Source organism: Arachis hypogaea, chromosome 19 (genome assembly GCF_003086295.3).
Source record: "Arachis hypogaea cultivar Tifrunner chromosome 19, arahy.Tifrunner.gnm2.J5K5, whole genome shotgun sequence".
Lineage (NCBI taxonomy): Eukaryota > Viridiplantae > Streptophyta > Magnoliopsida > Fabales > Fabaceae > Arachis > Arachis hypogaea.
Window position 1 is genome coordinate 122,406,999 of NC_092054.1, and position 12,860 is coordinate 122,419,858.

The 12,860-nt window shown below is 35.1% G+C and overlaps 1 protein-coding gene across 1 annotated transcript; it reads left to right on the top strand.

Annotated features, from left to right (window-relative positions):
* Nucleotides 1-4,758: 4,758 nt before the first annotated feature.
* On the top strand, nt 4,759-10,009 carry LOC112775415 (putative E3 ubiquitin-protein ligase XBAT35). The gene is made up of 9 exons (XM_025819007.3): nt 4,759-5,124; nt 5,341-5,455; nt 5,838-5,918; nt 6,059-6,147; nt 6,260-6,351; nt 6,587-6,668; nt 6,882-6,984; nt 7,432-7,517; nt 9,007-10,009. The coding sequence occupies exons 1-9, from the start codon at nt 5,023-5,025 to the stop codon at nt 9,634-9,636; spliced, it is 1,380 nt and encodes a 459-aa protein (XP_025674792.1). The 5' UTR covers nt 4,759-5,022; the 3' UTR covers nt 9,637-10,009.
* Nucleotides 10,010-12,860: the final 2,851 nt, after the last annotated feature.

A 12,860-nucleotide genomic window follows, 5' to 3' on the forward strand; every position in this document is an offset into this window, starting at 1 on the left:
ACTTTATAATCTTCTTGTCCATGTCTCCAAAATTTGCACTATGCCATCTTCCCAGAGGTCCTGTCAGCGCCTTCAATTTATCTGTGAACTGTAGTTCTCCCAAACCTCTCCATTCCTCCTTAACCATCCTTAGAAAACCCTCATGCGTAAACCATGAATTAAGGCTCCGGAAAGGCCTCAGACCTCCTCTCAGCTTCCTACCCTCCACTATTAACGGGCAGTGATCTGACAAACCCCTTGGTCCACCTCACAAGTGTGCCTCTGGGAACTCTTCTAGCCACTCCAAACTAACCAGAACTCTATCTATGCAACTGCAAGAATGCCCGCGAAACCATGTAAACTTCCAGTCAATGAGCGGCAAATCCACTAAGTTCATGTCCTGTATCCAAATCTTAAAATCTTCCGCAGACCGTGTTAACCCAGTAGTACCTCTCCGTTCCTCTACATTACTATTTCATTAAAGTCTCCCATAAAACAGCACGGAACCTGACATAACCCCGCTATATAGCTCAACTCCTCCCACACATGAATCTTCTCATCTCTATTATGTGCACCATAGACCAAAACAAACGCACAGTTGAAACTATTTTTTAATATCACTCCTTCAACACATAACCACCTCTCTCCCGTATAGCAATTATTTAATTTAAACACCATCTCATCCCAAATTAACAACAGTCCACCAGACGCCCCCTCAGAACCTACATATTCCCAACCTGGACTACCTTGTCCCCATATTCTTGCAACATCAAATCTCGTCACTATCTGCCTTTTAGTTTCAATCAAACCTAGCATTTGTAGTCGATGTTTATTCTTTAGGTCCTTCACCATTCTCAACTCCCATCCCCCCTTCACCCCCTAACATTCCATGAACTGAATATCATTTTAAAGTTGTTTTGCACACCTGTTTTGCATGTTTGGGTCTGCACCATCTCATTTTCGCTCTCTGCTTTGCCATTTTTTTACGAGCTATTTCTTCGTTTTGTGCTTGAAGAATTGCCATAATGTCATCTTCTTCGTTGTATAATATCGCTCCTGACTCGTGTGCCAATTCCCAGGTCTTTCTATTTTCTAGCAGTTGCTCCTCCTCATCGGTCTGCTGATTGTCACTTGTTTCCGCATCATTCCCCCTTTCCTCATGGCCCGGTTTGGCCCCTTCAATGCCACACTCTTTCATCCTTCCTGTTTTCAAGCAGTACTGATCGCAACCAGACATTCGTTCGCTCTATGTATGGTTCCTTGCTCTGTCGCTCTGCTGCCCGTGCCTCCCCTCTGTGTTACCAGCCAGTATCGCGCCTCCATTCTTGCCAAACACAGAGGTTTTGTCACTTCGATCTCCCCCCCTCCCTGTTGTTCTGACTCGCCACACACACCGTGGTCCGCCGCAGGCAAAGGCACTTCTTTCCTGCTGCCGACATCGCTTTCAGCATCTTCATCATCATCAGTCGCGCTGGGTTGGGGCCAGGCTTCTCCATCGCGAATCATCTGCACCCCCTAGTTCATGCCGCGACCATTTCCACTGCGGCCTTCCCCATCGATCGCGCCGTTCCCTCCAGCGAATAGGGATCCACCATGAGCGATGCATCCATCCCCCAGGTTCATGCCGCAACCATCTCCACTGCGGCCTTTCCCATCCATGGCTCCCTTCCTTCCAGCGAAGAGGGATCCACCATGAGCGCTGCGTCCATCCCCCACGTTCCCGCCGCGACCATCTCCTCTGCAGCCTTCTCCATCAATGGCGCTCTTCCTTCCAGCAAAGAGGGATCCTCCATGAGCGCTGCGTCCATCTCCCGTGCACACTAGGTCTGGATGAACGCGACCCGCTTCCTCCAATGGGATCCGACCCGAGGAATCCCCCAATGGCCTGTGAACCACGTCCTCTTGCTCCTTGAGTGCTGGGCCCAAAATTTCTGGTCTGTCTCCATGGTTCCTAATGTTGCTGATGGCCCAATTATTTTCTAAGCAAGTGTGAGTTTGTTTTGCATATGTGGATCCCCTCCTCAGCCCAATTAGGTTACTTGTTATTGTTCTCTCCGAATCTTCCTTAGAAAGCATAACGGCATTTTTCCCCAAATCATGCAAACCATAATTATCATCCGTTAATGCTTGACCCCGCGATTACAATACGCACAGCCATTACTCCATTCATTCAAAATTGTATCTGTAATTACAATTCTGCCCTTGTCTTTTTCCTCATTCCGTGGAATCATCAACAGCCGCTCTTCATCCTGGATTCCTTCATGCAATGACCCTGCTTCAGACTTCTGCATTATATCCCTACCGGCACTATTACTTTTCTATCAGAGTTTCTTTGTACACTTGCCCTTTCGTCCTCAAATTTTCCGGTGCAAAGCAAATTACACGCCTCATGTCCAACCTTTTTCACCAGAATATCAAAGTCTTCCGTACCAACTGTGACGTGGATCCTTTCTTGAATCACATCCATTACACAAGTGTCGATCTGTACACGACCTACAGTGAAAGAATTACATTCTTTCGTGTCTCTGGCACATCTAACGACTTCACCCCATTGGCCTCCTATCGTTCTAAAAGTGTTAACTGATCAAGCATGCAACGGGACCCCAAAGCACTCCAGCCACACCCTTCGAGTTTCACTATGTTCCGACTCTTTCCATCGCCATACTTTATGGAACAACTGTAAGAGACTATTCATGTTAAAGGTGTAAGCGTCGTTAGCATGCCGAACACTATCAAAAGTCAGAAGTGCTTTGTATGCGCCCATTTCCCGCACCTGAACAACATTAAGCACATTCTTCTTGATCATGTCCTTTAAAGAAGCAAAGTTGATTGCTTTTGTCGTGCCCCCGACAAGGCTCCTCTGCAGCCATTCCAAATTCTCTGTTGCCACTGCTACTTTCACTTTCTTTGTCCATCCATTACCATGCGAGTCTTTGTCGATTTCCTTCTTCCGTATCTCATTTCCAGGAGACTCAGTATCATTCTGATCAACTTTCCTACGTGGCTTCTAGGTAACGATTTGGCGCTTGTCCCTTCCGCACTTCTATTGCTTCTTGTTGCTGCTCCCGGCATTCTTCTGTATTTAGCCTCTTCCACAAACACTATCTTCCCTCTTAGTCTTTGGCGATTCATTTCCGCGATAGCTTTCAATGCCCCTCCTTTCGTTGTGTACCGCACGAAAGTGATCATGTATATGTTTCCACTTTTCTGTTTTCGTGATAGATATATATATCATTGATTCGTCCCGTCCAGCTGAATAAATGAAATAACTATCTCTTGGATATGTCATGCGGAAGATTGCTCACAAAAACAGAGAAGGATTCATTCTCTAGCCGCCGATACTCTTCTCGATTCCAAACCCTTGGATCCTTGTCATGTTCCCTATGCCTACGCCTCCAAGTGTTTCCCACCCCCCCTCTCTCTCTCTCTCATTCTCTCTCTGACAAGTCTAGCTAAAATATTGAAATTAGATTATTAATTTATTAAAATATATGCAATGAGATGGCATATAAAATACGTAAGTTTAGTAAATTGTAAATGTGTTTTCAGATTTTATTCTGTATTTACATATATTTATATTTTCAGACTGATAATTTGTATCCAATAAATAATGAAGAATATTAGAGAGTCATTAAAATTTATTATTTTTTATTAGTTAATTATTAAAATTTAAAAATATGAGATAAAATATATTGTTGAATTATTAGACTAAAAAACTAGATTAAAGAAATTAAATTGATGACTAAATAATAACAAAAAATAATAAATTTTAATGATCTCTAACAATAACATTTCTCATACATAATTATCATTAGACAATTACTCTGTATTTTTTAAAAATTAGAAGATAAATTATTCTTTTTCGTATATTTTTTGTATAATAAAATTTAGTTGTATACGTATTTAACGTGTAAATAAATATCATTATATATTTTAGGATAAAGCTCTACATCCGAACAAAATACTTAAACAGGTCTAATCAAGTTGTTATAACAACTTTTTAAATCACGCCCTCCTTTTCCTTTTCCTTTTCCTTCTTCGTTTCCTTCTCTTTCTCCTTTTCTGTTTCTTTCTCCTTCTCCTCCTCCTCCTCGTCTTTCTTCTTCTTCCAAATTCGCACACGCAAGTTCTTCTTCTTTCCTCCTCCTCCTCCTCCTCCTCCTCCTCCTCCAATGTTGCGTCTTCTTCTTTTTCTTTTACTTTTTCGTTATCGTCATCACCATTAACACCAACATTTTGCTAACATATTTATTAGTTCTGATTTTCTCTAATGCCATCATTAAATAATTTTGGTTCATTTCATAGTTTATTTCGGTCCATTTGCGTGTTAATTGATGTTCACTTGATGCTACTAATAAGTATTGACCAAATTTTTTATTTTTTAAGTAATTTTTTAACTGTTTGTTCAAATTTGAATCGAATTCGGTTCATTTGTGAATTGAGTTAGGTTCACTTGATACTACTTTTAAGTATTTACCAAATTCAGTTCATTTTTGGATTTAAATGAACCTTAATTAAAAGGAGAAAAAGAAAAAAATATAGCAATAACAGCAACAATAAAAGAATGACGATTAAGAAAAAATACGTGAAGAAGAAGAAATGCAGAAAAAAAGGAAAAATGCTAAGAAGAAAAAGGAAGAACGTGAAATAAATGTTGGATTAGTTAAATGTATGATAATTTGATTTGAGGGATTAAAATATATAAAATAAATCTATTAATAATTTATATTCTAATCTCAAAAGATTAGTATAATAGTCACCCAAAAAAAAAATATTAGTATAACGGTTGCCGTAAAGTTATTTCCTCACTCTTATCTCATCCCCTTTCCCCGTTATCATCTTTTATTTTTTCTCATTTTATCAATCAATTTTGACCTTTTCCAGGAAAGTTCAAAATTTTCCTGGAAAACCCTCTCGTTCATTTGAAGCCCATTTTCCCTAAACCTATGAACCCCACTTCATAATTCCTATAAAGTCTACATCAACAGGAAGGGGAAAAAATAATAAGTAGTCCAATTTTGGTTCTAAGGTCGTGCTTGTATCATGGGGCAAGGGCAATCCAAGAGCGAATTGCTCTATCAGCAGGTCAGTTATGGGAACATAGAAGGAATCAAAGCCCTTCACAGAGATGGTGCAGGCCTCGAGGTAATGAAACTTTGCCAAAATTGACCCTAAAATGTGATTTTTCTTCTTCTTAGTTTTGTTATTGTGGGTGTGATCAAGAGGATCATGATGATGATAGTGATGATGAAGATGATGATTATTTGGATTGGATCAATTTGGATTTTGTTGTTGGTTTTGATTTTTTTTTTTTTCCTTTTATTTGTTTATATTCCTGGGTTGAATTTTTTCATTATGCAGTGGATAGACAGAGAAGGAAAAACCCCCTTGATTGTTGCATGCATGAATCCTGAGCTTTATAATGTTGCCAAAACTTTGATAGAACTTGGAGCCAATGTCAATGCATACCGTCCAGGTATTGAATTTTTATCTTATTTATTTTAATGATCTCATTGTTTAGCTCCTTGGGAAATTCTCAATGGAATTAGTTTATTATAATTTGAAAGAAGCTGGAACATTGTGGTGAATTGCTACTGAACAAAATTCTTGAGGTTTTGTAGCAAAATTGAAACTTAAAAAAAAAATTATAATGAAGCCTAGGGTCATTTGTTATGTAGTTTTGGATACTATTGCACCTGTATAGGTTTCGTAGTTGAGAATTTGACATGGTTGGTTGTCTCTACTGAATACTGAATGCTTAACTTTTCTTACCAAAGTGTAGTAATGGAAGTAGAAAACTGAACTTGATTTATGTTTTTCTTGACTTGCTTCAACGGTTGGTTTCAACTATTGTAAAGGTCGTCATGCAGGGACTCCATTGCATCATGCTGCTAAAAGGGGGCTTGAAAGTATTGTTAAGTTACTTCTTTTGCATGGAGGTATGTTCAAGTGTCTACATATGTCAGCAAATTTTTTATTATTCCCTTTAGCTTGAATCTTTGGAACTCCAGAAAGTGTTACTTAATATTTTTATTGTTAAGTATATATTTATATGGGGTTTACTCTTTCAACCTTTCAGCAAATCCTTTGATCTTGAATGATGATTGTCAAACTGCTCTTGAGGTCGCCAGGGCCAAAGGACACAGCAATGTTGTTAGGGCAATTGAGGTACATATGAATTTTTCATTATGTTGCTATATGAAGTTGAATGCACTGACTATTTTATTTTTTCTTCTATTTATCACCATATCTGTGACATTAATGATTATCGTTTCTGCAGAGTCATCTATGCTTGTTCTGTGGTTGGATGCGAGAATTTCATGGACCTGGCTTTCTAGAAGTAGTAGCTCCTCAGTTGGTATCTAGAAGAGTGTGGGTATCATGTGATATATCATATATTTTTCATGCGGCCTTCTATCTGTACCATTTTCTGGTTATCCTTTCAAGATTTATTGCTAGATGGCTGGGCTTGCAATCTCATAACTAGCAATTTGTTCCCGTCGCTTCAAAATAACTGTCAAAAAAAAATCAAATAAAGTAGTTTTTAAATTTGTCATATAGTAAAATATTTGTGATCTCATTATTGATTAATTAAAGTTCTTTGCAGTTGGGTGGTTGTTTTACCAGTTGGCTCCCGCAATCCTACCAGACCTTACAAGTTGGAGCTTGCTTTATATTCTACTTTGCAGGTATTCCATGGTCAATGTATCATCATCTCTCTTCCTTCACGCATTCACAGAGAGAAGACAACAGTTTCATGTTTTATTACAAGAAAGAATGTTTGAAATATTAAAATTAACACATAAGACTTGAGTTGGTGCTTTTTCTTCTTTGGATATTTTTCCCCTGTTGTTCACCTTGGACATACTTGAGTTTTTCAAATGCTGTAACTAAATGAGCAGGATGGACAACCACGAACACTAATTCCTCTGTGGAGGGCCAATTTAGAAGAACCAAAGCTTCACCAGTCTGACCCGTCCGTGACAATTGCTGATATGACTTCCCGTAATCTCCTATACTGGGTCCTTTTTTTGTTTGTCACCCATTCCTTTTCACAATTACATTTTGAGATATACATTTGTTGCTAATATTACTAAAAATGCATTAGACACACATCATATTTAAGAGTGGAAAAAATAAAAAGTGGACATGGTCACAAGGACAAGGTATTTAGAAACTTCAATATATATTTCTGACTGAATATTAAACTTCGGCCGTGAGTTTTATTTGTTTTTAAAACATATATTTGCATTATAATATTATACCTATGAAACTTGTACAACCAGGAGCGAAGATTGAAAAATGAAGCCAACTTTGCTTCTATTTTTAATGCGGATCATTGAACTTCACTTGCATCATTCCCTGGCATCTGTTTTGCTTTTTCGTACAGCATATCCTTCCTTACTTCTTAAGAGGCTTTTCCATTATTTTGATTTGTCTGCATATTTCTAGGAACACGGGTTAAACTTGCACCTGCAAAAGAGAATGACAGGCACCAACTTGCATTGTTTTCTAACGCTTGCAAAGGGATTCCACAGGTATGCCGAATGCCACATGATATGTATGCTGGTGTTATTCTGTTCGTGTTATGCTTCACATAAAGTGCAACTGTAGATCACAGGTTTTCTTTTGACTTTTTCTTTGAAGATATATATTGCACTTAATAATAGTTGATACATAAGTACATAACTTAAATCCAAAGGAGGAGTGTTTAGTGTTTTAGAAGAAACTCATTAAGATGAAAAGAATAAATTCCAGGGTATTTGAAGGATAAGAAATCAATGAAGAAAAAGATAAGAACCAATGGTTCAAAACTGCCTAACCCAAAATCTTTCAGGATACCTCTTTAAAGAGATCTTGCTTAAGATGAGAGAGAAGCCGAATGTGTAATGGTATCGATACCCTAAACCAGCTGTTGTGCCAACGAAGCCATTTTAAACTATACAATATGAGAGCTAAGCTCCGACTCTATATACTAGAGTATAGCTTAGATTGCACATTGCTACGAAATTTAACCCATTCACCTTAAATCAACACTTAACAAACTTATCATTGATATTGGTACAAGGAACAAGTGACACCCGACCTTCACCAAGGTTACCAAACCAAAGCTCCAAAAAGGAACTAAATTAAACATCATAAGAAAATATGAGGGATCACACTGAGAAAGGGCCAAGGATTACACACACATTTTAGGAGATGGGGCTTTGTGTGTTCATCTAGTCTGGCTACAATCCTACAACAGGTTATTCGTATTCCCTCATGGTCTAAATAGAAGACTCGGCCTAATAGACTTTCAAAGGGGCTTATCAAGAGAGAATATAGTCGTATTCAAGTCCGACAAATGAGTTAAGAATTTGAAAAAGGAGTTGCTCGTAATCAGCCCCGCAGAGTCAAGAGAGCAGTTGTATGATAAAAATTGGCAGCCTTATGTTGCTGAAATTTTGGGTATAAATACAGCTTATAAATTAGCAAATAGTTTGATTTGTAATTGTGCTTCTGTTATAAAAGAGGAGTGTAAATCTCGTTTTTAACATTGTTATTAAAGCCACTTGTATTTTTTAATCATTTCAATTGTCAAAGACTTGCATCTATCCGATGAAATGTGATGTTTTATGGGGATTATTTCCGTCAGATTTGTGGTTTTAGATTTCAGTGCAGTGATGCAAATCATTTTCCAGAAAAGCATAGGATATTGCCTGATTCTCTTCAAGAACATTTGCGTAATTTGTTCTGCCTGTGGCAAATGATGTTGATTGTAGTACCAATTCATATGTTAATAGCTTATACTACCACTGTTTTATTCGTGAAGTACATGTTTCTGTATCTGGTTTTGTAATTGTTCCCTTTCAAAATGGTAAAATGCAATAGGTTCTGATTCTTCTCTTATATTTCACTTTAATTCTTCTGCAACTTAGAAAATGTTTATAAAGATTTTTCAAATGATCATTCTCCTGATGCATAATTCCCATGTTAACTTCGTGATGATCTAATCTCTCTTTTTTTTTTTTCCTTTTCTTTTTTCAGGCAAGTCCGGCATTTTTGCAAAGTAATGTGCCTCCGGCCACAGCACCACCATCTACAGAAGGCGAAGGCGAAGACGCAGAGCTGGCTATGGCCATCAGTGCATCTCTTCAGCAGGCCATTCAGGAGAGACCACCTTTTCCAGCTGCCCAACCAAACTTCGAAGCAAGCTCTTCAAGCGGCGGTGCAAACAGAAGCAAACTTGGTTTTCTAGGCACGCAAAATCCAAACACAAGTGAAAGCAAGCCTGTACAGGAAGTCCATGAAAATGCCTCTGCTGGACATGCTGCCAGCAGTCTTGATTTCGATCCATCAGCTCCACCAGCCCCTCCAGCTGCCGATGATGATATTCCAGTGGACGGCCCCATTCAATACCCTTCAATTGACATAAGCCCCGTGGACATGTCATCGCCAGTTGTTGAGAACCTACCGAAAGATGAAGAAGGAAAACATGCCGGAGGAAGCGGCTCATCATGTGTGATATGTCTGGATGCACCGGCAGAGGGGGCATGCATACCATGTGGTCACGTGGCCGGATGCATGTCGTGCTTGAATGAGGTCAAGACAAAGAAATGGGGTTGCCCGGTGTGTCGAGCGAAAATAGACCAGGTCATAAAGCTGTACCATGTTTGATACAAGCATGCAATGTTTCTCTGATGAAAAAAGTGGAAAATGCACATTCAGTTTGAAAATTTGCTTGGAGCTAGAACTGAAAATGACAAACAGAAAAGAAAATGTTAGATAGAAAGTAAACAGGGAGGGGGACCAGGGTCCACATCCACATGGGACTTTGTTTGCATATAAGATTGCTTTCAATGGATTTGTTGGGTTAAATTTTTTACTCTTGGTATCTCAAATGTGAAAGTGAAACTTAGTGGAAGTTACAGGGTCTAAAAATACACTACTTTGATTTACATGTGAGAGTGAAAAATGTTTGTATAGTGATCTTCAGGATTCCTGGGATTTGTAGCATATTTATTTCTTCACTGGTTAGGTTTCTGTTGCATTCTTCTTCTATGCCTTCTTTTTCCAAGCCCCCCCTCTCTTTCTTGAAAGATTCTCAAATGAACTTCAGAAAATGGGATAAGAAAATAAAATAAAATAAAATAAAATTATTCTGTTAATTTTTGTAGTTTTTTTTTAATTTGTAATTAAGTTTTTATATTTTAGAAGTTTTTAATTGGATTTTTACATCTCTTTAAATTTATAATTTGATCATTTTTAACAGTTAATATTACAAAATTGTTTTCATTCGTTTCACACTATAGCAAATGTCTTAATATATTTTGTTAAGTTAAACGTTTTTGGAATGATAAAGATGTAAATATAAATTTAGAATTAGTGTACGAATTTAATTAATTTTTTTAAAATATAAAAATTTATTTATAAATTTAATAAAAATATAAGAATGAAGAGAATAATTTAACTTAAAAAAATTAAGTAGGGGGGCATATTTGAAATGGGTTGAAATGTTGAATCATGTGAAAATGACAACTTGCACATTTATTAAGTAAAAAATAAATGGAGTAAGCAAGTTGCTTGTTGAGAAAAAGCCGATTCCAAAATGATTGTAGCGATGGGAGTAGATTCGTTTCTGTAAAAGATTTCACATCACTTTATTATATAATTTTTTCACTTTTGATTAGTGGGATTTATTATTTATATCTGATTTTATTTTTTTTTTTAATTTAATGAAAAAAAAAAGACAAAAAAATAAGCTTCTGTGGATTTTTATACCAGAGAATCATTATTTCTCTCGTGGAGTCGTGGTGATGAAGTGCTTAAAGGACATCAATTCATAAGTCACTCTAGCAAAACAAATTTATGCGCAAATGTGTGCATATATATTCCAGGATCTAGTGGAATTTAATCTTATATTGTGAGTATAATGTTTCTAAAAAAATGTTATATATATAATATTGAACGTCAACTGTTAAAGTAGTTATTATAATATTTTTAATATATATTTATAAAAAAATACTCTTTTATCCTATAAGATGTCTAAATAATATAATTTCCTCCTCCGTATTTCTAAAATATATACTCTTATTTTATAAAATTAAAATAACATACACTGTAATTTATTTAACCAAAATACCTCTTCAATAATTATTATAGTTATATATAATTCTGTGATACTTATTTGGTTGGTTCAAAATAATAATAATAATAATAATAATAATAATAATAATAAGAAAGATGATAATGTCATTTTTGTATAAATTTATATAAAATACAATGTAAAAGAATCATGTAAAGAGTTACATTACAAAAATAAGAGTGATATTATTATTTTTAAATAATAATAATAATAATAATAATAATAATAATAATAATAATAATAATAATAATAATAATAATAATTAGTGTAGGCAGTACAACTTGCATCTGCGGTCCAACTCATTTTAATCTGGTCGGAGTGTATTGACAACTCGAGTTTAGATGCTTAGTCAATCCTACCATTTAATCTGCACCCTTAATTTATCCTAAAATTATTTTTTAAAAATTTAAATTAATAAAAAAACAATATAAATTATTATTTCTAATACATTTTTTAAGTAAAAGTTTTTTTTGCATAGATCTTCTTTTTTCTTTTTATTTATCTTATATTATTTTTTTCTCTTTTGAAATTCACCAAAGAATCAAATTTTAAACTTTTCGAACACAAAATTTTGATACTATATCATAAAACTACTTCTTTTAAAAATTTAAATCGATAAGAGAAGGTAACATGAATAGTTATATTTTTAATATAATTTATAATGTTTTGCACAAGTACTTAGTGTCGCTAAATTAATAATTTAATTGGATAATAGAAAATCTATAATATTTGATATTATAAAATATAGAACTAAATGTGTCTAAGTGAAAATAAATTTGTTTTTGCGAGTCGGATCATGTACGACCAGGTTGCATTATTAAGAGATATTTAGAATGCGAATAAGATTCGAATTTAAAAAATTTAAAATGTGTATAAAATTGTACGTAGAATTTAAATTCTATCCTATCATACTTGTTAGCATACCTAATTAATAACAAATTAAATATTTGTTGCAAATAAGAGTAGAAGTGAATTGAGTTGAATCGAGTTAGATTAAGTTTAAGTTTAACTCCTTATGATTCGCCTCATTAATAATTGAATCTATTTTTTAAGTTCAAACTCAACTCACCAAAAACTCATGAACTGGTTCGAGCTCACAAACTAATCCAAATAATAGGAACATAATTTATAATTTTATATTAATAAGTTATAATTTATATATATTAAAAATATTAAAAAATATAAATATTTTATATTGTCTATCTATTGATTATAAATTTTTTATTTATGTCCTACATTAAAATTATATATAAAATATGATTATAAAATTTTAAATAATTAAGAACATTATATATAAATGAATCTCTTTTATTCCGCTCACAAGCTAATGAATTGAGTTTATCTAAACTCAAATTCAGTTTATTTAATTTATAAACTTATTTCTAGGATTAAGTTCGACTTACCAGCTTACGTATTCAGCTTATAAAACTATTAATGAATCGAACTCGAGCACTGTTATAATCAGTCCTAGTTGCAAAGGATTTTACAATGACATAATTTGCATTGGAAAAGGCTAAACTTTTTTTAATTGAAGATCTATAAGTTGACTCATCCAATTGTTAAGGAATCTGTGATTTCTATTTCCATTTTCTTGAACCATGCATCTCCTTTAATTATTGCAGGCATAATAAGTCCAAATAACAGCAAATAATACACGTCAATGAAATACTAAATTAATAATAAAATAGTAAGTAAGAAGCCTCTAAACTTCTCAATCATCGTACATCTTTCCCCTAACATAAATTTAACCTAGGAC

Coding starts and splice junctions, on each gene's coding strand:
- LOC112775415 (XM_025819007.3), top strand. CDS start 5,023: ATGGGGCAAGGGCAATCCAAGAGCGAATTGCTCTATCAGCAGGTCAGT. Junction 5,919..6,058: donor GTTACTTCTTTTGCATGGAG/GTATGTTCAAGT, acceptor TCAACCTTTCAG/CAAATCCTTTGATCTTGAAT. Junction 6,148..6,259: donor ATGTTGTTAGGGCAATTGAG/GTACATATGAAT, acceptor TCGTTTCTGCAG/AGTCATCTATGCTTGTTCTG.